The sequence below is a fragment of the Hemitrygon akajei genome, chromosome 28, assembly GCF_048418815.1.
Source record: "Hemitrygon akajei chromosome 28, sHemAka1.3, whole genome shotgun sequence".
NCBI classification, from domain to species: domain Eukaryota; kingdom Metazoa; phylum Chordata; class Chondrichthyes; order Myliobatiformes; family Dasyatidae; genus Hemitrygon; species Hemitrygon akajei.
The window spans coordinates 5,140,477-5,164,056 of record NC_133151.1 but is presented as its reverse complement, the minus strand read 5'-3'; the positions used below and the strand labels follow the sequence as shown (position 1 = coordinate 5,164,056).

Here is a 23,580-nt window from a genome sequence, read left to right as displayed (position 1 = left end):
TGCAACTATATTAAACCATAAATTTAATAGTGAGTGTTTTAATCTGGAAATTTATGTGTGCCTAATGTTTGTTCAAAATGTTCAAGTTACTAGTTTGTCATTAAGAGCCTGTAATTTGAAAGTAAGTAGAAAAGGCAATTATTTTCCCACATTTGTGCTAGAGCTTGTCATGCATATTTTAATTCCTAGATATTACAGACAGTATTTTAATGCCCAAATATTACAGTCAGTGTGGTCTAATTGTCTAGCACTTCAATTCCTCCTCTGAACAGCATTAGCTGAGCACAGCTAAACAACTGCTTTTTCAATGACGTTGTCAGCTTTTGTATATGGGACTCTATGAGGTATAGTGACAATGTGAGCAGAACAAATGAGCCAAGCTTCCTTCATCCCAGCTAGTTACCGGTACTATTCACCATTGTATCATAGTCATCCTCTTAGCATTCCCTCAGGAGCAAGGATCACCAGCTTCCCCTACATTTTCCCGTGTTCTGAGACAACTACTGAGGCCAGTGTGGGGGAAATCACAGAATCTTCCACAGATCGGGGCGGGTAGGTTGGTAGTTTGTTGAGGTAGTTGTGCTGTTTCTGCTGTTTAAGTGTGCTTGAATAACACCCCAAATGCTCCTTTATTTTGAAAAGAGATTCCCAGAATCAGTGAGGATTAGCATTTTGAGCACGTATTTTTGTTTTAATCTTTCCATCTGATAATTTCTTCCCTTGACAGAGTGTCTGATTTTTGGATTCTGGTTCAAGTGACATCTGAAGCATGTGGCCCATACAGTGGTGTGAAATGAGCATGATGAGGCCTTCATTTCTAGGGATATTAACCTGGGACAGCATGCCGATGTTGGTTTGTTCATACGCTTCCAGTGGAGTCGAAAGATTTTGTGAGACCGCGTTGGTGATGAATTTCAAGTGCTTTAATGTGATCCATCCGGTAGATCTCATAAACATATAGGTCAGTTTCACTGCTCCTCACTATAAAAGTGTGTTCTGTGTCAGGACTGAGGTCTTGATCTTCAAATATCAATGTCCTTGATTGTCCATGCTGGGATCTTCGAGGTGGTAAATTTCATTAATGCCTGCCTTCACCAAGGGTGCCTCCAGTGATGTGGGAATTGTTCCATAATTTCCAGGGTCTCCCCATTCACCTTTTGTCATTGGAGGATAGGGTTTATCAGCAGAGGTTTTCTCTTTGATAGAGGATTTTAGTTTTCCAGCTATTGAGTAAAGGTCTATCCCTTTATATGCTTAATTGAATGAGCTGGGAGCCTGGCCTCTGGGAATTATCAAACATAAGTACTTTCATCATGCCACAATTTTACTACTGAGGTTTGGGTGACCTTGATCTTGAAGCATAACCAAACCAGTGCCTGTATCGCACAATAGAAGACGGTGCTTCACCTCCTTCAAGAGTACTGTTCTGAAACAGCCAGCTGCCAGATAACAACTCGTTACAAGACACCCACATATGAAAGCCTGCCAAATGTTGCCTGGCTGCTTTCGTAAAAGCTAATATCCAGCATTAGGCTTCTAAGCACCCCACAATGAGCAAAGGTGAAACAAAGCATCTACAAAGTCATGGATCTGGAGGTCATAAACTGAGACCTCAGCCGGGGGATCCTCATACCTAGGATGTGATCTTAACGTACTTTCTTGGTTGTGGGATGGGAAGAAATGACATGACACAGGGTATGTAGAGAACAAAAACTGAATTGTGTTTACCTATCATGCATTTCTGATCCTCATATCCAGAGTTTGAATTGCTGTAAGTTTGTAACTTTGTCCGGTTATGTTTCTTATGTATTTAACAGAAAACAAATAAAATTGAACTTTCTCTTGTAAAATTTATTTAACATGGAGCTGAAAGATTAATTCTTTATGTTGATGTTTAACTGACATTCATAATTGTTTAATTTTCACTTATACAGTTTATTAAGATTTAAAAATTTTAAAAATTATAAAATGTCAACAATGTTTCTGTTATTGAAATACAGTATCCTGCTTCCTCAACTTTCACCCCATAATATATTCAAGAACAATGAAATCATATGCTTCATTGTACATTGCTTTGTAGAGCACATAAATTTGAGCCAGAGCTGTCATGTAGTTAAACTGCAGACAGATATTCACTGCTGTTTCTTTTCTTCAGCTTCTGTCTAGATTATGACAGACAGTCCACGGTTATATTGCTTGGGGACTAGATTTTGGAGTTTTCCAGTTCTCAAATTGTGTTACAGTCTGCGTGATTTAAATTCTTTGTGTTGTTCATCAATACACGTGTGAGTTGGATTTGCAGAGATCCTCCAACTCTTGAGGGATGATAACAGGTGACTGCTGGTAAAGGCGAATGACACATTAGTAATGAAACTAATCTCAGGAATAAGAAAGGCAGGTTTGTGTGTACTTGATTCATTTTGGGTTAAAATTGTTTTTTGTTTATCAAAAGTCAACATGTTCTTCTATGGCCTTGAACTTGCAATGATTCTGACAGTATAGGAGTACTTAGTGAGTATACCTTGAAAGGCAAGTGTACACAGAGATGTGATACCAGAATAAAATGAGGGACGTAAAAGCATACGAGACCTCCATATGATCACCGTTAGAAATAGCTGGAAGTTCAAGCCAACCAACACCCCTTCTCATTTTTACAGCTGTGTGGACCAGCCATTGCTCAGAGCAGAAAATTCTTACACAGCCTGAAAATTATGTAGCACTTTCAATTAACATTATATAAAAGAAAATACCAGCTGTGCGGCAACAAAGGCTATCTGCACGGGAGCTTTGTAGTTACTGCACAGCAGCGCACCCACGCAGCTTAGAGGGAACAGTGATGCCAACCATTTCTATCTCAGGAGATACCGTAACAGGAGGGCTTTCATAGGCTTTCATAAGTTTCCTGAAACAATATGGCTTATTTTAGGTTTCTCTGCCACAAATGCTAAATGTCAGTTTGTAATGATTGGTCATGCAAGAAGGAGAAACTGTCTTCTCTTTGCCTGGTAACGCTTGGTTCCAGAGCTTAATTCCTTTGCAAGTATCACACCCCGCCCCACCCTCCTCTCTGCCCCCACCACAAAAGAAATGGTTCAATGGCATTAATCCAGTGAAAATTCTGTGACAGAGCAGAGAAATTTGAGTGTTCATCCTCAAAGATTTACTCATGTACTGAGCACTTAAACTTTGCCAGGTATATGCTGAGGAGGAATACAGGCGAGTGGGTCAGCTCTCTTCAGAAAAATGGTACCTTAACATGAAGGACACTTATCACCCAGAATAATCTTCTTTTCTTATTATCACCATCAGAGAGGAGTTTCAGGAACCTGAAGACACATGCTCAACATTTGAATTACAAATCCTTCCCCTCCACCATCAGATTTCCGAACAGACAATGAACCAACCCATGAATATTACCTCACTATTCTTTGCTCTCTTTTACACCACTTATTTACATTTCTAATAATCTTATTGCAATTCATAATACTTTAATGTATTGCACTGTGCTGCTGCTGCAGAACAACATATAACCGTGGTTTTAAACCAGATTCTGATTGTGAACTCTGCTTCACGGCGAGGCTACAACTCAAAGTTTGGTAAAACCTAACTGAGGGTGATGTCAATCTAAACTAGTGTAGTGGTTCCGGCGACACTATTACAGCTTGAAACGCTGGAGATCGGAGTTCAACCAGTATGTATCATCCGTTCTGTAATGAAGCTGCTGCAGGTGATTGAGTCCAGAACACAGACTCAAGGAACTCAATCCGTATCTTTTATTTTTATTTAGAGACACAGACTCTTTAGAAACACCGGCTCCATAGCAAAGAAAGCCCAGCAGCATCTCTACTTTTTGCGAAGGCTGAGGGAAGTCCATCTCCCACCCCCCATCCTCATCACATTCTACAGGGGTTGTATTGAGAGCATCCTGAGCAGCTGCATCACTGCCTGGTTCGGAAATTGCACCGTCTCAGATCGCAAGACCCTTCAGCGGATAGTGAGGTCAGCTGAGAAGATCATCGGGGTCTCTCTTCCCGCCATCACGGACATTTACACTACACGCTGCATCCGCAAAGCAAACAGCATTATGAAGGACCCCATGCACCCCGCATACAAACTCTTCTCCCTCCTGCCATCTGGGAAAAGGCACCGAAGCATTCGGGCTCTCATGACCAGACTATGTAACAGTTTCTTCCCCCAAGCTATCACAGACTCCTCAATACCTGAAGCCTGGACTGACACCTTGCCCTAATGTCCTGTTTATTATTTATTGTAATGCCTGCACTGTTTTTGTACACTTTATGCAGTCCTGTGTAGGTCTGTAGTCTAGTGTAGCTTTCTCTGTATTGTTTTTTTATGTAGTTCAGTCTAGTTTTTGTACTGTGTCATGTAACATCATGGTCCTGAAAAACATTGTCTCATTTTTACTGTGTACTGTACCAGCAGTTATGGTGGAAATGACAATAAAAATGACAATTTGACTTGACTCTTCTGGCCCAATGAGCCAGCAACCCACCTATTTAACCCTAGCCTAATCACAGGACAATTTACAATGGCCAATAACCGCTATGTCTTTGGAGATATGATAGGAAACCCATGCATTCGCGGGGAGGACATGTAAACTCCTTTACAGAAAAGGTCAGAATTGAGCTCCACACTGCGTCCCGAATTATAATAGCGTCGTGCTGACAGCTACGCTACCATGGAGTCTTTCGGTGGCTTATCTTGGGTCTGGAATAACTGACCCTTGAATAATCAACCACTATAACCATTTTCCTCTGTGCAAGTATGATTCTGACCATCGGGATGCCTTCCCTTTGATGCCCATTGACTCAATGATACCATTCTCAATCTACCGCTGCTGTCTGTGCGTTCTCCCCGTGACTGCGTGGGTTTCCTCCCAAACTCCATAGATGTAGAGGTGGGTTGGTAGGTTGATTGGTCACATGGGTGTGATTGGGTGGGAGGCTTGTTGGGCCGGAAGGACCTGTTACTGTGCTGTATCTCTAAATAACTAAATAAATGCCGCCACGATGTCAAAAACACTCCCTCCCTCTTCATTTCCAGAATTCAGTTCTTTTGGTTTATGTTTGGATCACCTTCCATCACTTTACTTTGCTTGCATTGAGATGCATTTTACAACTCGGTGGCAGAAATACAAGGAACTGCCTTCCTATTAAAGAGGGAATGTCTCAATCAATCTGAACTACTGAAGAAGGCTGAGCAGACTTCAGATCACACAATGTCCTCATCTGGAAATAAATTTTCTCTTCCTGCGTGTTTGCATATACACTATATAACAGGCATCTCCAGAACAGCAATGTCACTATACCCTCACCAGATGTAGTCCAGCAGCCTGAAAGGAAGAACACCAGTGGGCTCCCATATGTTGCCCAATATCCATGAGAGATAGATAGATAGATAGATAGATAGATAGATACTTTATTCATCCCCATGGGGAAATTCAACATTTTTTCCAATGTCCCATACACTTGTTGTAGCAAAAACTCATTACATACAATACTTAACTCAGTAACAATATGATATGCATCTAAATCACTAACTCAAAAAGCATTAATAATAGCTTTAAAAAAAGTTCTTAAGTCCTGGCAGTTGAATTGTAAAGCCTAATGGCATTGGGGAGTATTGACCTCTTCATCCTGTCTGAGGAGCATTGCATCGACAGTAACCTGTCGCTGAAACTGCTTCTCTGTCTCTGAATGGTGCTATGTAGAGGATGTTCAGGGTTTTCCATAATTGACCGTAGCCTACTCAGCGCCCTTCGCTCAGCTACCGATGTTAAACTCTCCAGTACTTTGCCCACGACAGAGCCCGCCTTCCTTATCAGCTTATTAAGACGTGAGGCGTCCTTCTTCTTAATGCTTCCTCCCCAACACGCCACCACAAAGAAGAGGGCGCTCTCAACAACTGACCTATAGAACATCTTCAGCATCTCACTGCAGACATTGAATGACGCCAACCTTCTAAGGAAGTACAGTCGACTCTGTGCCTTCCTGCACAAGGCATCTGTGTTGGCAGTCCAGTCTAGCTTCTCGTCCAACTGTACTCCCAGATACTTGTAGGTCTTAACCTGCTCCACACATTCTCCATTAATGATCACTGGCTCCATATGAGGCCTAGATCTCCTAAAGTCCACCACCATCTCCTTGGTCTTGGTGACATTGAGACGCAGGTAGTTTGAGTTGCACCATATCACAAAGTCCTGTATCAGTTTCCTATACTCCTCCTCCTGTCCATTCCTGACACCACAGATTAAATGCATATCCCTGTAGTGAAACAATTCTCACGTTGCTTTCTCTCTGTTAGTGGTCAAATGCACAAATAATGAAGGGCAGCACCAACCAATTCACCATACCTCACCATTTCATTCAAAAGTGAGATGATACAATCATCGACTTTTGGTTCCTATCTTCCAAGTTCCTCTGCCTAACCTATTGCTTGTACACAAGTGTTCCTCCCATGGTTTGCAGTCCAACCGGTGAATGTTTGGGTGCCTTGGAGTGAACTGGTAGCAGACAGTTGAAAGGCTTGATGGGCTGGCTTTTGGACTGCATCACCCTATTGGGATGATGAACTCATGGCCAACTCTGAGCATGTGGATGTTGGCCTTCTGAGGGAGCTGAGATAGATATGTACTCCCATCCAGAGTATGAGACAGATCTATTGTTTATTTGTCCTGAGCACAATGTGGTCATCTTAAAAGGATCAGCTCATTTTTATCTCCTTTGCAAATAAGCGTTGAAAGAAGTAATTCATTTATGAAAAGGCTTGATATTTATCGAGGACACAAATTGCAACTATTCAGCAAACAGATGGTAGGAATAGGAGAGGGGCTGCCACTTTTTGTTGACTTGCTAAATGATTTCTTAAATTTTGAATAGAAGGACCCAAGCAACATTCTTGCAAGTAGCCCTCTTCTACTGCAGCCTTCTTTATGTAGGTGAACAAAAGGATATTATGATCAAAGGTGTCACAGTTTGCAGTTGATGAATGGACACATTTTATGGTTCTAGTTGAACTAGTTGATGTAAAAATATTGGCCTGCCCAATGAAGCTTCCTGATTATGCAGTGTATAACATCCATCAGATGAAGCATATGGAGTCTCAGTTTGAACCCTGATATCTAACTCTCTATTTATTCAAAGATACAGTGTGAACAGGTCCTTCTGGCTCAATGAGCCAGGCTGCCCAGCAACCTATTTAACACTAGGCTAATCACAGAACAACTTACAATGACCAATTAAACTCCTAACCCAAACGTCTTTAGACCATGGGAGGAAACCAGAGTACCCGGAGGAAACCCACGCAGTTCATGGGGAGAACGTACGGACTCCTTAAAGACAAGTGGTGGAATTGAACTCTGAGCACTGATGCCCCAAGCTGTAATAACATTGCAAGTTTTTTTTTACTGGAGAGTGGTGGAGGCCTAGAATGCATTTCTCTGATGTGATGGTAGATGCAAATACAGGAGAGGCTTTTCAGTGATGTCTAGGTAGGCACATGAATGTGAGGAAGATGGAGGGATATGGACATTGTGTAGGTAGGAGGGATTAGATTTTAAGGTTTTGAAATTTACTTTTTAAGCTGGTTGAGCATATTGTGGGCCTGTTTCTGTGCTGTACTGTTCTATGTTTTATGTTCTAACTGTTACGCTATCGTGGCAGCCCATATATTTGACAATGCAGCAATCTCCTAGCACCAATATGGAATATCAACCCAAACTGTAAATTTGAATCATGGTATTATATTTTGTTACCTTTAATCCAATACTTTAGACCTAAGGCCAGATATATCACCTCATTTAAAAATAAAACACTTTTGGTTGTGTTCCCGCCAACAACATCAAAGTTAACAGTATGTCAAGTACATGATTCACTAATATAAAATAATTCAAGTGAAAATAGCTGTACTCTCCAGTTCCTATTCACCAAGATATTTGAAGTAATTTTTGCTTGTATAGAAATCTCCAACCTACTAAAATTGTACGTGCGCAGGCTAAAGAGTTGCAATAAGAGGTTATTGAGAGCAATGAATTACAAATTAAAGACTTGCGTGTTTTTAACCAACGCTGATTTTCCACTTGTAAGACAGCTCCAGTCATTCACAGATTTGTAGATAGTTTGATTGCTGAGAAAATGCAAAATCACGGCGGTCTTTCTATAATTAAACACCTCCTGGGTATAAATTGTACTGTGACACTTCTTACACTTCTGAATATTCCACTTCTCAAACTGGAATTCAGTCAGTCCAGCTCTGCTGGTAAATATTTCTTCCCTGAGAATTGTTTTACATTTCAAACACCAGTTTTAAGTCCCACTTAAAACAAAGTAAACACCATTACCGATCTTGGCAACTCCACGTGCAGCTTAATTAATTGCGGCTTTTATCAGCTGAGTACCTTTGAAAAGAGAGAAGTAGCTTCCATTATCCATTCTGTGTGCTACTGCCTTTCTTTGTAAAAGCAAAGAGGTGGCAGGCATTAGGAGAAAGGGGGGGGGGGGGGGTGTTTGGGGGGGTTGGGTGGAATCCGAGGAACCGGGTAATGTGCAAGTTCAGAAGTGGTGCATGATTGAGCCTCATCATCTCTGGACCCCCGCCGCTGCAAGCTGTTATTACAGTTGTTTAAAGGTATCGGGTTTTTGTTGTGGTAGGCACCACTAGGCTGGCTGTCCTCTACTTGGTCAAACAAAAGTGCATATGTTCTCACTTAGTCACACTGGCACTCTATGAAAGGGCTTTCTTTTATATTTCAATGGTGCATTTTCTGTCACATAAATAACAATTTTATGGCTGGATTGAGAACCGCAGAAAATCTTTTCTTCCACCACTGCTTAATTAAGACTTCTTGAAACTTCACTTATTTTCTTTTTCATTTAAAGACTGTGCAGTTGGCAGGTTCTTCCAATGCATGATCCGATTTTAATCTTTGTGAGCACTGCAACTATTTCGAGGGGCAGTGTTTTTGTAAGTGTTTCGTGTTTTGGTGAAATGTTCATTCCCGTTAAGCATCGGCCTAAATACTCACATCAGTCTAATACTAGGAAAGGGAAAGAAATTAATCTCTGATGACTGTGTTAAGCGACTCAGTGACGTGTGCCATAGAAGTTACTTTGGAATCAAACAGTTTCTGGAAATTTTACCGGAAGGAAATATCCACGGCAAGTTTAAATAGTTTACAGTTTTCTGATTAGGATCAACCTTTTCAGAGTGATAATTTTCTGCTTGTGAGTGGCCGAGGACACTATATTGCCCTAGTGTCCACTTCAAAATTCAAAGTAAATTTTATTACCTAAGTACCATATACAATCATGAGATTCATCTTCCTGTGGGCATACTCAGCAAATCTGCAGAATAGTAATGATAACAGGATCAATGAAAGATCAACTAGAGTGCAGAAGACAACAAACCGTGCAAATAAATAGCAATAAATAAGGAGAACATGAGATAACTAGTCCTTAAAGTGAGGTCATTGGCTGATGGAACATTCAGCGATGGGGAAAGCGAGTGTGGTTATCCCCTTTCATTCAAAAGCCTGATGGTTGAGGGGTAGTAACTGTTCCTGAACCTGGTGGTGCGAGTCCTGAGGCTCCTGTACCTTCTACCTGATGGTTGAGGGGTAGTAACTGTTCCTGAACCTGGTAGTGCGAGTCCTGAGGCTCCTGTACCTTCTACCTGATGGTTGAGGGGTGATAACTGTCCTTGAACCTGGTAGTGCGAGTCCTGAGGCTCCTGTACCTTCTACCTGATGGTTGAGGGGTGATAACTGTTCCTGAACCTGGTGGTGTGGGTCCTGAGGCTCCTGTACCTTCTACCTGATGGTTGAGGGGTGATAACTGTCCTTGAACCTGGTGGTGCGAGTCCTGAGGCTCTTGTACCTGCTACCTAATGGCAGCAACGGGAAGAGAGCACGGCCTGGGAGGTGGGGATCCCTGACGATGGATGCTGCTTTCCTATGACAGCATTTCATATAGAGATGCTCAATCCATGGGAGTGAGTGAAGTGCTCTAAGCCTCAGTGTTGTATGTCCACAAGTATATTTTAAAAATTGAAGTTGGTGAGTTGTATTGCACAGATATTTGAGTGGAAAATCCTACAAAAGTTATTGGATTCAGCTCGGTACATCACAGGTCAACTCCTCTCAACCATTGAGCACATCTACATAAAATGTTACTGTAGAAAAGCAGCATCCATCATCAAAGATCCCCACCACCCAGGCCATACTCTTTTCTCGCTGCCGCCATCAGGTAGAAGGTACAGGAGCCCCAGGACTCACAGCACCAGGTTCAGCCATCAGGAATAACTACACTCTCTGGTGTTCCTTCCCACAATCAATGCCTTGGATCAAGCTCTTGTTATTTATTGCTATTTATTTATATTTGCATTTGCAGAGATTGTTGTTCATTGATCCTCTTTACAGTTATTATTCTATAGATTTGCTAAGTATTGCTTACAGGAAAAAAATCTCAGGGTTGTATGTGGTGACATGCATGTACTCTGATAATAAATTTTACTTTGAACTTTGGGGTAGAAATAGTAAAAGAGATGGAGTCATGTCATGAGGGATATGTCATTTTTCAGTTTTTTTAATGCTGGCATCTGATAATGCTTATTGTTCAATTCTTATCTTACAGTAACTCATAATTTTAAAACATCTGGTCACATAAATCTCAATGTCAAACCATATTTTGATAGACAGTGAATAATGATTCACTGTATGTCTGAATAAAACATTGTAGGAACCTTCTGCACAAAAAATGTCACATATGGTTATGTATATATGAAAAAAATCTATGTAATTACAACTGTGAAACTGCTCTGCAATTAAATTTGAATTTGTCTTTCTCACAGTCTACCACTTGTATCAGTCTAGTTCAGCTGGTAATAATGATAATGCAGAAACTTGCAGATTAAGTCTCTCTCAAGCACATGAATACCTAATCTGGACTTCATTTTGAAAAGTAATAAAACGGTAAACAGATGCACTGCCTGTCAATTCAAATTAATGTAGGAGAGCCAATAGCACTCTTAGAAAAGTCCTTTCCTTGCTTTTGTGGCTATTGTTTGTTTCTCAATAAACACCACCAAAGCACATTAATGCATTTGTCTTTTATCTTTCTTTTATGAGATTTTTGCTGCGCGTGTATTGGCTAGAAAGTTAACACATTTCAAAAAATATTTGACTGCCCATCACACCTTGCAATACATACATGTTTATCAAGAGCAGAATTGAAAGCAGGTTCTGTAATGAATTAAAATACAGTATGTATTTTGTAAAGATTCAGTAATAGTTCCCAGTGCTGTGACATGGAGTGCTTGCCACTGTTTAACACATTCTCATCAATTCTATTATGTAAATTATACAGCGCAGTCAAAGACTAGCACCTTACGTAATCTGAAAGAAAATTAACATGTGACAAAGTTCATTTCCCTGTAAATTCTATTAGTAGATTGTGACATTTAATTTGAGCACCCAGCTAATGAACCCACCCCCCCAACTCCCCGCGGCAACTATTACGGGAATTCAGTGCCACGGTCAGTTAAGTGTTATGGTGGGAAATGTAATGAGAGATTTTTTTTGTCCTAAAAGCTTCAAAGAACAGCAGCTACATAGACAACATTAATAACAATTGAAATAATATGGAGTATTACTTACTGCAGTATTCACATGAAAGAAAATCACGCCATTCGGGAGAACTTCACACAATATCTCAACTGCATTCAACTGTATTTGATTCAGCAGAAGCATATTATAACTTACTGATGCAAAAAAATTTGCTTTTCTTGTTAGTTATTTTGTGTAAGGTCTCTGCAAACTGAAAGTCTTACAAAAGTGCATGTACCACAAACCTAAAATAAAATGGAAGGCACTCAGCAGTCCAACACTATGGAAAGAAAAACAAACATTTGTGGTCAAAGGGGATATCTACGATAGGGTGAGGCCAGAGGGGGTGGAGGAATAACCTGCAGCCATTGTCTGGTCAATGGATTCTTAGAGGCACTTGGAAAGTAAGAATACGATCAAAGGAGTGTGGAACATTGCAAAATGCAGGGCTGTAGGTCATGCCTATTAGGTCAGATGTTCCAACGGAGAGAGAAAACCTCCGTTTGGAGAAACCAAACTCAGATTGAGCAACTGCTTTGAGGACTATGAATGTAGGGGCCTCCTTGAATTTACTGCTGCTCATTCACTTGTACTCTGACGTATCTAGCAGTGGCCTCCTGCACTGACGTAATGAAGACCAACACCGATATGTTTTGTAACTGTAAAACACAAAACTAATTGAAATAAAAGCATGTAGCCAGGAGATGTGTGTGTATTTCATTTTTTTTTCTTAAGTGAAGCACACACTTATCATGTGGTGGTGTGAAGACTTACGCCATTCACGTAATTTTACATATAATCTGTAATGAATTATGCAGATAACAAACAACCTATTTACAATATTACTCAAATATTACTGAAATGTTAACTGCCCAACACTCCTTGCTTAGCAATGAACTCAAACTCAATGTAGAATGCGTCTCAACTCAAATGTGTAACATATGTTCTCTAGTCATTTTAAATACACACTATACTATATAATACAACTACTATATACACATCCACAGCATAGTAAATTTTAGATGGTCCCATTCAGTCCTAAATATTTAAATGTTGTGGAGGATTTCTTACAATTGTGGGAAATTGTCTTTCCTGAGTCACTGCTTGGTAGGTGAGAGTTGTGGTTCTGAAACAATCTCAATTTCTGGGGCCTCCTCCTTGGTGGTTGTAGGAGTTGACTCTGGGACTGCAGAAAGTTTGTTCTGACACCTCTGGATATCTTTCTTCTCGATGTGTTGGTGTTGGCATCCCAAACGGTGCACGGCAAGCTGCTTGATCAGCTTATCTACCCCAGACCACCAGACAAAACTCCGAGCCAACACCTTCATTTTGACCACACCTAGATGACCAGCATATACCTCCTCGAACACTTCAGCTCTCACTTGGATGGTGCAACAACACTCAATCGTCACAAAAGGCAACCCCCATCAAGGGCAAGTTCATCCTGGCTCTGGTAAAAATAGGGGAAACTGGGCAGCCATTTTTTGTGGCCATGTAGACTTTCTGGCTTTTCTTTGGATCATCTCTTAAGTAATCTGGGCTCAGAGCATGAAGCAACAAGTGTGAATTCTTTAAACCAAGCATCACTACTGTGGTTACACCATTGACACCCAAGGAATGCACAAGTGTGCTGTGAAAATTCAAGCAGTGGTGAATGGGCAAACTGGGATTAGGGAGAATACATCAAGAAGAGCACCCTCTTTTGTAATCTTTGTCATGTATCCATCAGATTTCCAGAATTAATTGTCCTCTTGAGTTAAATCTAGTAATTGTGTCCTCAAATAAACAGAGCTCATCTCTGTATTTGTGCTGCTGTGTTAGTGGAACATCCTTCTGTTGATTGAAAATAGACACCAGTGGTTGATGATAAATGATGAGGATAAACTCTCTCCCATACAAGTACCGGTTGAAACGTTTTACACCCCAAACCAGATTCAAGGCCTCTCTGTAAATCTGTGAGTAAATTTTCTTGGCTGTGGTAAGGGAATATGATGCAAAGGCTATAGGGCTTTCACTTCCATCACTTATCACATGTGACATGACTGTACCTATACCATAAGACAGCTTCACTGAACGATGTGGATCCTAATGTGTAAGTAAAGTCTCTGATGTTGGATCATTTACTTTGTCTTTTGGAAAGCCACATTACACTGCTTTGTCCATTGCCATTTCTATATATCTATAGTGATGGGTAGACCACAGTAGCCAGGTTTGTTAGTAAACTGCTGGAGTAATTGACAGATCTCAAAATGAACTGCAACTATGACGTGTCCTTTGACTTTGGGATATCCACCACTGCTCAAATTTTCTCAGCCTACTTCTGTAATTCTTGCGTGTCAATGGTGTGACCACAGTAGTGATGCTTGGTTTAAAGAATTCACACTATTTGCATCGTACTCTGAGCCCATAATCATCTAATCTTTTTAACACCATCTTGAGATGTTCCTGGTCTTCCTTACAAGTAACAATGATATCATCCCGGTAATATTGAGTGCCTGGGCACTCTTGCTGCACCTGATCCATAGCTTTCTGCCAAGGTACAGGTGCAGATGCTACTCCAAAAATAAGCCAGTTATAGTGGTAAAGCCCTTTGTGAGTGTTTATGGTGAGAAACACATCGGACTCTTTTTCCATCTTCATCTGTAGATAGGCCTCAGCTCAGTCACTTTGCTGAAGTGTTTCCTTCCAGAAAGGTTTGCAAAGATACCTTCTATCCTAGGCAGATGGAATTAATTTACTTTCAGTACTAGGTTGATGGTGACCTTAAAATCACCACAGATCCTGACAGACCCATGCTTCTTGGCCACTGGGACCACTCAACCTTGGAAAGAATTCCTTCAGACTCCATGTGAACTAGACGGGCTTTGTAAAACTTGGGATTGACATTTTCATTTAACACTATTTTCCCCTTGATATGTTTGAGTTTACCAATGCTGTCTTGAAACGCTGCTGTGGTATCATCGTGTTCCTTTCTTAATTTGCTTTCAGTTGACTGTTGCAGGGGATGTGGCATTCAAATGGTGGATGGATCTCCAATCAAGTTGTAGTTGGCTCCCACAATGCTGGCCTTCCTGTTTTTACCACATTCAAGCCTGTTGCGGCTTGTTGGTTGTTGTATCTCACTGTTATGAATGTGATTCTCAAAGAGATGAATCCTTCCTCCAGAATAAGTTCTTAGTTGGATATGTGCAGGCCTCAGTTCGGTATCTGAAATGCCATTAAAACTTATGTTGTGCACTGACTGAAGCAGCTGAGACTGTGTCCAACTCCATTTTAATTAATTTGCCATTCACTTCTGGTGAAAGCCACATTGTTAAGTTTTCACAATAAAGTCTCAAGGCTATCCAGTCCTGTGTCACTCTCATCATTATCAGGTTTCTTATAAATAGCATGCAGATTAGTGTTCTATTTGAAATTGCAACTTGGCTTTTTATCATTTTCTCTTCCCTGAGCACTCCATTTATTTTTGTTTGCCAATATGCTGTTTGAATGTGACCTGTTTTATTTTCTGAAAGTCTAGATGTTCAACCCACCTTTAATCCTGACTGTAACTCAATTGCATCTATCCGCTGTTTCCATTGGTACAGCAATTTCAACTGCTATTTTAAATGTGAGTTGTGCTTCAGTTAGGAGCTGTCTTTCTTGTAAGATTCCACAAAAGAATGGTCTCTTAGTGCATCACTGAGCTCATCACTGAACTGAGGATACTCAATTTCTTTAATTCAGCCATGTTCGTTGAAATGGACTTTACTTCCTTTTGATTCCACTTATGAAACCTAAAGCTTTCTGCAATAAATAATGAGTTCAGTTCTAAATATTCCTGCATTACTTTCACGATATCAGCAAATCTAATTTTCGGCTGGAGCAGCCAAACTTCTAAGCAAACTGTATGCTTTTCCACCCAATGCACTCAGCAAGACTGACATTCGTTTTTCATTAGCTATTTTCATTTGCTTCAAAATACTGCTCAATTTGCTTAGTTTATATCAACCAGTCATCTTTTGTGCTATTGAATGCATCTCTTTCCGATGTAGCCAGCCATTTCTGCTTTTTTAAATTTATTATTTTTACCATCTGACCCTCGCTGTTTATAAACCCATGAATTTTGTCTGTTTTCTTCCTTTTTTTTAAGCTCAACCTTCTCTTCCCTTCTAAAGAACGCATGCTGCGCTTTTAAAAAAAGCTTGAACATCTCTTCGCGCTTTAAAAAAAAATTGAACATCTCGCTGTGCTTCAACAGGTGGGTAGTCATCTTGAGTTTGTTTAAAACTTCCTCATCACCACTGTTATGCTTTGTAACTGCAAAGCATAAAACTAATTGAAAGGAAAACATGGATTCAGGATGTGCGTGTGTACTTTGTTTTTTGCTTATAGCGAGATATACAGGTATGATGTGATGTGACTTCACATATAACTTGGAATAAATTACGTAAACAACAAAGACTGCTTAATAAAACAATATATTTACAGTATTACTCAAATATTATTGAAATGTTAAAAACACAACTAACAGCAGCTCATCTTCCTTCAGTATTGAATTCTACAATTTCATGCTAATTCAATTCCTCTGTTTGAATCAGAAATGGCCATTTTGGCTGTTGGTCATCTGTCGTTAATACTGGCTGTTTTTTTGTTCTCCGTTAGCACTGTCTGACATGTCACAGGACCCTGTATTTATCAAATCAAGATTAAATCAAGTCAACTTTAACTATATGTAACTCTGTGGTTTTGTGTAGGTCTTGTAGCTTTAGTTTTGTCTGATGGGTTTGTAGTTCCTTTCCGGGGAATGCGATATCGATACGCAGCAGCCTCTCCGGACTCTGGATTGGGGATTACCAAATGTTATGTGGTTTTTCTTGTGTGGTCTGTTTTGTGCTTTTTTGTGATATCATTCCGGAGAACGTTGTCTCATTTTTTAACTGCATTGTATTTGTGGTTTATAAATGACAATAAACTGAATCTGAACTTTAATTAACATTCAACCATAATAGATACAGTGAACAAAACAGCGTTTCTCTAGGGCTAAATTGCAAAACAAACAAACCAGCACATTAAAAAAAAATGAGCAAAGAAGAATATTCATGTGAAAAAGACCCTCAGCGACTTGTCCAGCAATTGAAACTACAGTCTCACAGCAGTGCACAAATATATCAATCCAGCCTGTCATTCCATCGCTTGAACATGGTAGGACAAAACCAATGGGAGAGGCCAGCCTTCAGCCAAGTGTGGACGCCATTCTTCACCACCTCCGGTGTTTCCTCACCTGGTCTGCACAGTAGGCAAGCCCACCGCTTAAGGCCTAGTCCTCGCTACAACCGAGGCTGCACAGCTCCCATGTCATCTGTCCTGCCACTAGACAAGGGTAACAGGCCTGCATTACTGACATTATCACTGTCCAACAGAGTCTTGCGGTTGCAGTGAAATGTCTGAGACAATCTCCCATGGTTATACTGCACGCAGCACGCAACAACACGGTCTTCAGCCAGGTCAGCTCCTCCGAACCCAAACCAGCTACTCTGACATCCCGACTGGCCCCTTCACTGCCTCAGCCGGCTCCTTCTCCAACATCAGGGCCGGCCATTTCGACACCTCGGCTGGCTCCGTTACCGACAATAGTCCAGCTACCCCGATCAATCAGCAGCTGACTGATGGAGTAGCCCTGCAGTACCCGAAGTTCTTAGAATAGAATTGTCTTTTGCGATCGTAAAAAACACATTTAACAAAGAAAAAAAACACCTCTGGTCGGTACCCCCCTGCCCCGAGAGGCCGCTGCATGCGAACATGTCGCTGTCTTCCCAGAAGGTAATTTAACAATATTCTATGCTCTTTTGTTGATATTCTAATTCTCAAACTGTGAATCAACAGTGACCTCCACAACTTATCCCCACGGCCATCATCCTATCCACAGATATTCCCTTTGTTCCCTCTCCAACTACTGGCCATAAAAGTAACTTGTTTCCTCTCTTTTCCAGTTCTGCTGAATGGCCTTTGAGCTGAAACATCAATTCTGTTTCTCTTTCTACAGCTTCTACCTGATCCGTTAAATGTTTCCGGCATTCTCTGTTTTCAGAGGCTGAACGGCTTGATAGTTGGCAGGTCCCTGCCAAGATACCCTTCCACCAAGTGGCCCGGAAGTGCTATCCAAGCAGTCTGGGATGACTCTTCTTCTGATATTCTCTCTGAGATAACTCATAGCTTTTGTTACTTGACAATGAGATCGGGCAATCATTTATGTGAAACATCTGGGTTTTTAAAACTCTGAGGATTTTTAAGTACCATTAGGATTTATATTGACTTCAAGATCTTGGCTCACACAACACATTTGCATTGTTTTGCCACAAAGATGTTTCTCAGTGTCACTTTTCCATTCATTTAGTTAATTATTTAAAAAAACACAGCTTAAATAAATTGTTCTTTATTACTTCTATAAAAGAAGTTCAATTTCTTTCCACCCTACCTATTCCCAAGCTGACAATTTGTGTGCATTAAGCCATACTGCAAAATCAATAGATTGTTAATTAAATTGAAAGTGTTGGCAATGTTGAACCTTAAAAGATCAAGGCCGTTTTTGTTTTACAGAGGACAATGATGGCTCATACTCCCGAGACAACCAAACTAAGGAATGTGACTGGATATTGCTCTAAGGAGCTCTTGGTATTCTGATTTGGCACATCAGAATCGATCCTGCTGTACACATTTCTTACCTTGCTTATATTACCAACAGAAACTCACTTAGTCAGCTCTTGAGATCACTACATAGTAAACATGGAGGAATCTGGCTGCAGTTTATTGTGGCATTGCCATCCTTACAATATGCTCTTGCTCAAAACTGATTCCGGGATTGAAAGGCTTGTCACACGAGGAGCTTTTGATGGCTTTGGGCCTGTACTCACTGAAATTCAGAAGAATGAGGGGTGGCCTCATTGAAACCTACTGAATTGGTGAAAGGCCTCTATAGAGTAGACGTGGAGGATGTTTCCTCTGGTGGGAGAGTCTAAGACTGGAGGACACAGCCTCAGAATAGATGGACGCCCTTTTAGAATGGAGATGAGGAGGATTTCCTTTAGCTAGAGGGTGGTGAATCTGTGGAGTTTGTTTGCACAGGCGGTTGTGGAGGCTGAGTCATTGCATATATTTAAGGCAGAGGTTGATAGATTCTTAATTAGTCAGGGAAGGAAGTTGATACAGGGAGAAGGCAGGAGATTGGGGCTGAGAGGATTAATGGATCAACCATGATGATATGACGGAACAGACTTGATGGCCCAAATGGCCAAATACTGTTCCTATATCTTATAGTCTTATTCATTGCTTAAATCTGCTCCCCAAGTCATTTCTTGTTTTTAACTTTCAATCCAATCTGAGCTAGGAATCTGAAATAGGATATTTTAAAAGAAATATTTTTTGTTCTGTCAAAGCAACCATGGAGAAAAGTTGTCTGTGGAAAAATACCAGGGATTTTATTTTCAACTACATGACATTATGTGAAGATTTCATCGTCTTTTGATCAAAAGGAAAAGCTGAAGTTTTATTTTAAAATGCACTGTTTTTACATGGTTAAAGAAACAATGGTGAAGTCACTGTGTGAAATCGTATCCGATCATTAATTAGATCATTAGATGGAGTTGGTCTGGAAGCAGATAAATATTTGAAAGATTGAGGAATTGGGGATTTTCATTAACTGGTACTGAAAAAGAGTTGAGGCAAACATGATCACATTGAACGCAAGGGATTCTGCAGATGCTGTAAATCCAGAGCAACACACACAAAATGCTTGGAGGTCAGGCAGCATCAATGGAATGGTGTAAAGAGTTGATGTTTCATCAGGACATATTTAATGCTGGCATAGGCTTGAAGACCTAGTGGACCACTCTGGCTTCCAGTTCTCGTGTACAATGAAAATGATCTGTGAATTATTTTTTAAAAAAAACCTTTCATGAATGTATTTTCACACCACAGATTTGATTTAGGCAGGAGTAAGGTGTTGTGAAGTTATCAGCCACATTCATGGAAAACCATAGTATTGTCATGGTAGAAAGGTATGTGTTTGTAAAATTGTTATTTGATTGAAGTCTCATAATTCATGCACAGTAATCACAAGCAACCAGTTCCATGTATCGAGCCACATTTCAGATGGGCACTGACATAGAAAGAGAAAGAGCAATTTATAGGGTATTCACCATGTGAAAACCTCTTACTGAGTAAATCTATTGCTGGTACTGTTTTAATCCTGATTTCAATCCAGAAGTTTATGAATAAGTCTAAAAATGCTAAATGCTCCCAAATGAATTGCTAACAAAATCAGATCATAACTGAAGTAATGATTCCTTTTACCAGCCTTATTATGCCAGTCTACCATAGTGAAAAAAAATTGTTCATAACAATCTTTCTTCACCACCTCTAATTTCACCCCAGTAATAATCTACTGTGGTCTCTTGTGGGGATATACTGTTCAAAATACATAAGTAAAGATATGTTTTCAAAACTTGAATGAACACCCTATGGGAATTTTACTTACACTGAAATTTCAGTGGTAGTAGATATTCTGACATAATCTTACCTCTTTCACTCTACTTTCAATTCCTGTAGCATCTGAACTGAACAGAATTCGCTAGAATGGCTTGTATCCAAGAGCAGAAGTGATCCTCCTTTGGTCCGCTTACTGTTTTGTTTCAGCCTTACATTGATAGTTTTGCATTATAACTCTCACGGGCAAATCCCCTACAGATTCCGAGTGTTCACATTCCAGGCTTCCCTTGCTTTCCTGAGTTTGGGCAAAGATTCCGAAAATACTTAAATTTTGCGTATTTGCCTCTTTTTATCTGCTTGAAAAGTCCTTTTTTGTTTGTTTCAGTCGAAACCAGCCTCTTACAGATTACTTCCCTGCTGGATTCTTCAACAGCAAGCAGAGGAATAGCTCTAGTCTGTAGTCTGGCTACCAGAGAAAGAGAGAGAGAGCGAGCTCTGAGCAGTCTCCAGAACAAAGTCAGTGGGATTCCTGGTATTACATTACATAGCTGTGGAGTTGAAACACAGGTTCTTTATCTGTCCAGTCACTGAACATGCAATAGAGAGCTGTCATAGCTCTTAAAGAACTTCCAGTGTGAACCTTGACCAGTTGTGTTCACTTGAATGACAAAGGAATTTGGTACCCAACCCACTTCTTGTTTGTTACTGTGTTTCTTTAAGATGTAGTTAATAGTTTAAATGACAGAGAGCTGCTCTGTCATTTGTGCCCTTTCAAACAAAAATCTGGGGCTGTCTGTCCAGAGTTAAAAGCAGCAAATAGTAAAAGAAAATTAGCCTAAACTATAAAATAGTTAGCCTAACTTTTGTTCTTACTTTAGATATGAAGAAATAATTTCCTTTAAGAGGCACTGAGTAAAACTTGGGTGGAATTTCGTAAACCTAAATGGGTGGTGTCGATTTAGGATGAAAACACCCTTGCAGTCCTTATCTGATATTTACATAAGTAGCTGTCAGGGATTGGTCACTGCAGAGAGATCAGGAGGAGCAAGGCCTCTGGTTAATTTCCTTAGTAACTCTCCTGAACTCAGTGTGGCTCCATGACTTCATTCCAGAATGTCTCCTGGTTGAGGTGATTCACTCTTAACGAAATGATTTGCAGGAATATTGCACTAGAATGGTTACTATCAAGGATGCTGTTTTATTTTTGGAGAACATGTACACCACCGTTACTTCATTTGTATCATTGCTCTTCCTTATTGTACCCAATAACTATCACTAACACAGGCCAATCCTGCCAAAGGCAACTGTTCCTCCAATACAGGGAAGAACAGTGCTTTTGTTTTTTTTACACACACCTTTAGCTGTCAATGTGACTTGCTCCTTTGTTGTGAAATGAGAGATTCACCTGCATATAGATAGATAGATACTTTATTCATCCCCATGGGGAAATTCAACTTTTTTTCCAATGTCCCATACACTTGTTGTAGCAAAACTAATTACATACAATACTTAACTCAGTAAAAAAAAATATGATATGCATCTAAATCACTATCTCAAAAAGCATTAATAATAGCTTTTAAAAAGTTCTTAAGTCCTGGCGGTTGAATTGTAAAGCCTAATGGCATTGGGGAGTATTGACCTCTTCATCCTGTCTGAGGAGCATTGCATCAATAGTAACCTGTCGCTGAAACTGCTTCTCTGTCTCTGGATGGTGCTATGTAGAGGATGTTCAGAGTTTTCCATAATTGACCGTAGCCTACTCAGCGCCCTTCGCTCAGCTACCGATGTTAAACTCTCTGGTACTTTGCTCACGACAGAGCCCGCCTTCCTTACCAGCTTATTAACATGAAAATGAGATTGTCTGCTGGGAACACATTTGTGAGCAAACTTATGTCAAATGTGGCATTGGATATTTTTTTAACTCCAAAGTTCATTAATGTTGACAATGGGATATGGAGAAAACAATATTGTAATAGTTAGTGATAACGACAAACTGTTTATTTCTTCTTACCTGTCAATTTATTTATTTATTGAGATACATTGCAGAATTGGGTCTTTGAGCTGCACCACCCAGCAAAACCACGCCCCCCCCCCCCCCCGATTTAGTCCAAGCCTAATCATGGGACAATTTACAATGACTAATTAACCTACAACTGCTGGGTAATTAAGTATTGTTTCGGTGTTACACTCATCCTCAGGTTGTGGATGCTGAAATGAAATTAAGGACACTCATGTCAAAGACATGAGATTTCCAAGACTCCAAGACGTACCTAGGGAAGGTTTCCAAAGTCTACTCCAAGTAACAGCACAGAAACAGGCATTTCGGCCCATCTAGTCTATGCAGCAACCATTTAAACTGCATTGGGACCATAGCCCTCCGTAACCAATGATCCATGTACCTTCTGTTAAAGACTGAAATCGAGTCCACATTCACTACTTGCTCTGGCAGCTCATTCCACACTCTCACCACCCTCTGAGTGAAGAGGTTTCCCCTCATGTTCCCCTTAAAGTTTTCACCTTTCACCCTTAACCCATGACCTCTGGTTGTAGTCCCACCCCACCTCAGTGGAAAAAGCCTGCTTGTATTTACCCTATCTATACCCCTCATAATTTTGTACACCTCTACCAAATCTCCTCTCAATCTTGTACATTCTAAGGAATACAGTCCTAACCTATTCAGTCTTTCCTTATAACTCAGGTCTTCCAGTCCCAGCAAGATCCTTGTAAATTTCCTCTGTACTCTTTTAACTTTCTTTACATCTTTCCTGTAGGCAGGTGACCATGTCTTTGAAAATTATGTAATGTTCATGCTTACTCATGGGAATTGTGAAGGCACTGAGCACCCCCCCCACGAGTCTCAATGCAGACTCCGCGCACGAAGAAATGAACAATGATTAACTTGACATGTTGACTGTTTCTCCATTTACAGATGCTGCCTAATCTAGAGAGTATTTCCACTATTTCCTGCAGATCTCCAGCCACTGTTGTATTTTGTTTTTGGATTTGAGCAATACTCTTATCCATGTTTATGGAGCAGGTGGTTGTAATCATTTAAGCACGCGTCTTATTTGTGATCGTTATCTGAGCAGTTACAGAGCGATCTGTTTTACTGTCTTTAGAGTTACTGCTGATTTGGCAAAGCCTGGATAAACATGACAATGGTGATCCACAAGAATTATTTTCCCAATGGGGCTGGGTGTGAATAATTGAGTCAGTTGTGTCTGTTTTTAGATTCTGCGAAATTTTTACTTACTTTCTTTCTGGTCTTTTCCTCATTCCCTTTTCCTCTCTGCTATCCATTGTACTCTAGATGAGAAAGCAAGATCTCCAGATCCCATGCCAATGTAATTTCTCTACAGGTTTCTCTACTCGTTCTCTCTTCAGGTTGTTCACAGTTAACAGCACCCAACTTATATAGAAAGCCCTACATGAGAATGAGCTCCCATATTGTTACTAAATTCAGAAGTTTCTTCCTACAGACAGCAAAAGAGAAC

At 40.4% G+C, this 23,580-nt stretch overlaps 2 protein-coding genes across 9 annotated transcripts in view; one reads left to right on the top strand and one right to left on the bottom strand.

Moving 5' to 3' along the window:
* LOC140717628 (leucine-rich repeat transmembrane protein FLRT1-like) overlaps positions 1–23,580 on the bottom strand; it is a 237,121-nt gene that overhangs the window by 18,575 nt on the left and 194,966 nt on the right. The window contains exon 1 of one of the 4 annotated variants that reach the window (XM_073031218.1): positions 20,178–20,578. The exons of the other annotated variants lie outside the window; for them this stretch is intronic. The gene's annotated coding sequence lies outside the window, so the exon portion shown is untranslated. Of the gene's footprint in view, positions 1–20,177; positions 20,579–23,580 lie in introns of those variants that run through there. 4 annotated transcript variants of the gene reach the window in all.
* LOC140717629 (ADP-ribose glycohydrolase MACROD1-like) overlaps positions 1–23,580 on the top strand; it is a 221,700-nt gene that overhangs the window by 79,496 nt on the left and 118,624 nt on the right. The window contains exon 4 of one of the 5 annotated variants that reach the window (XM_073031226.1): positions 15,753–15,790. The exons of 3 other annotated variants lie outside the window; for them this stretch is intronic. In XM_073031226.1, coding sequence (XP_072887327.1) covers positions 15,753–15,775 — 23 coding nt within the window. In that variant the 3' untranslated portion in view covers positions 15,776–15,790. Of the gene's footprint in view, positions 1–727; positions 1,289–15,752; positions 15,791–23,580 lie in introns of those variants that run through there. One more of the 5 variants, XM_073031225.1, reaches the window with a different exon arrangement.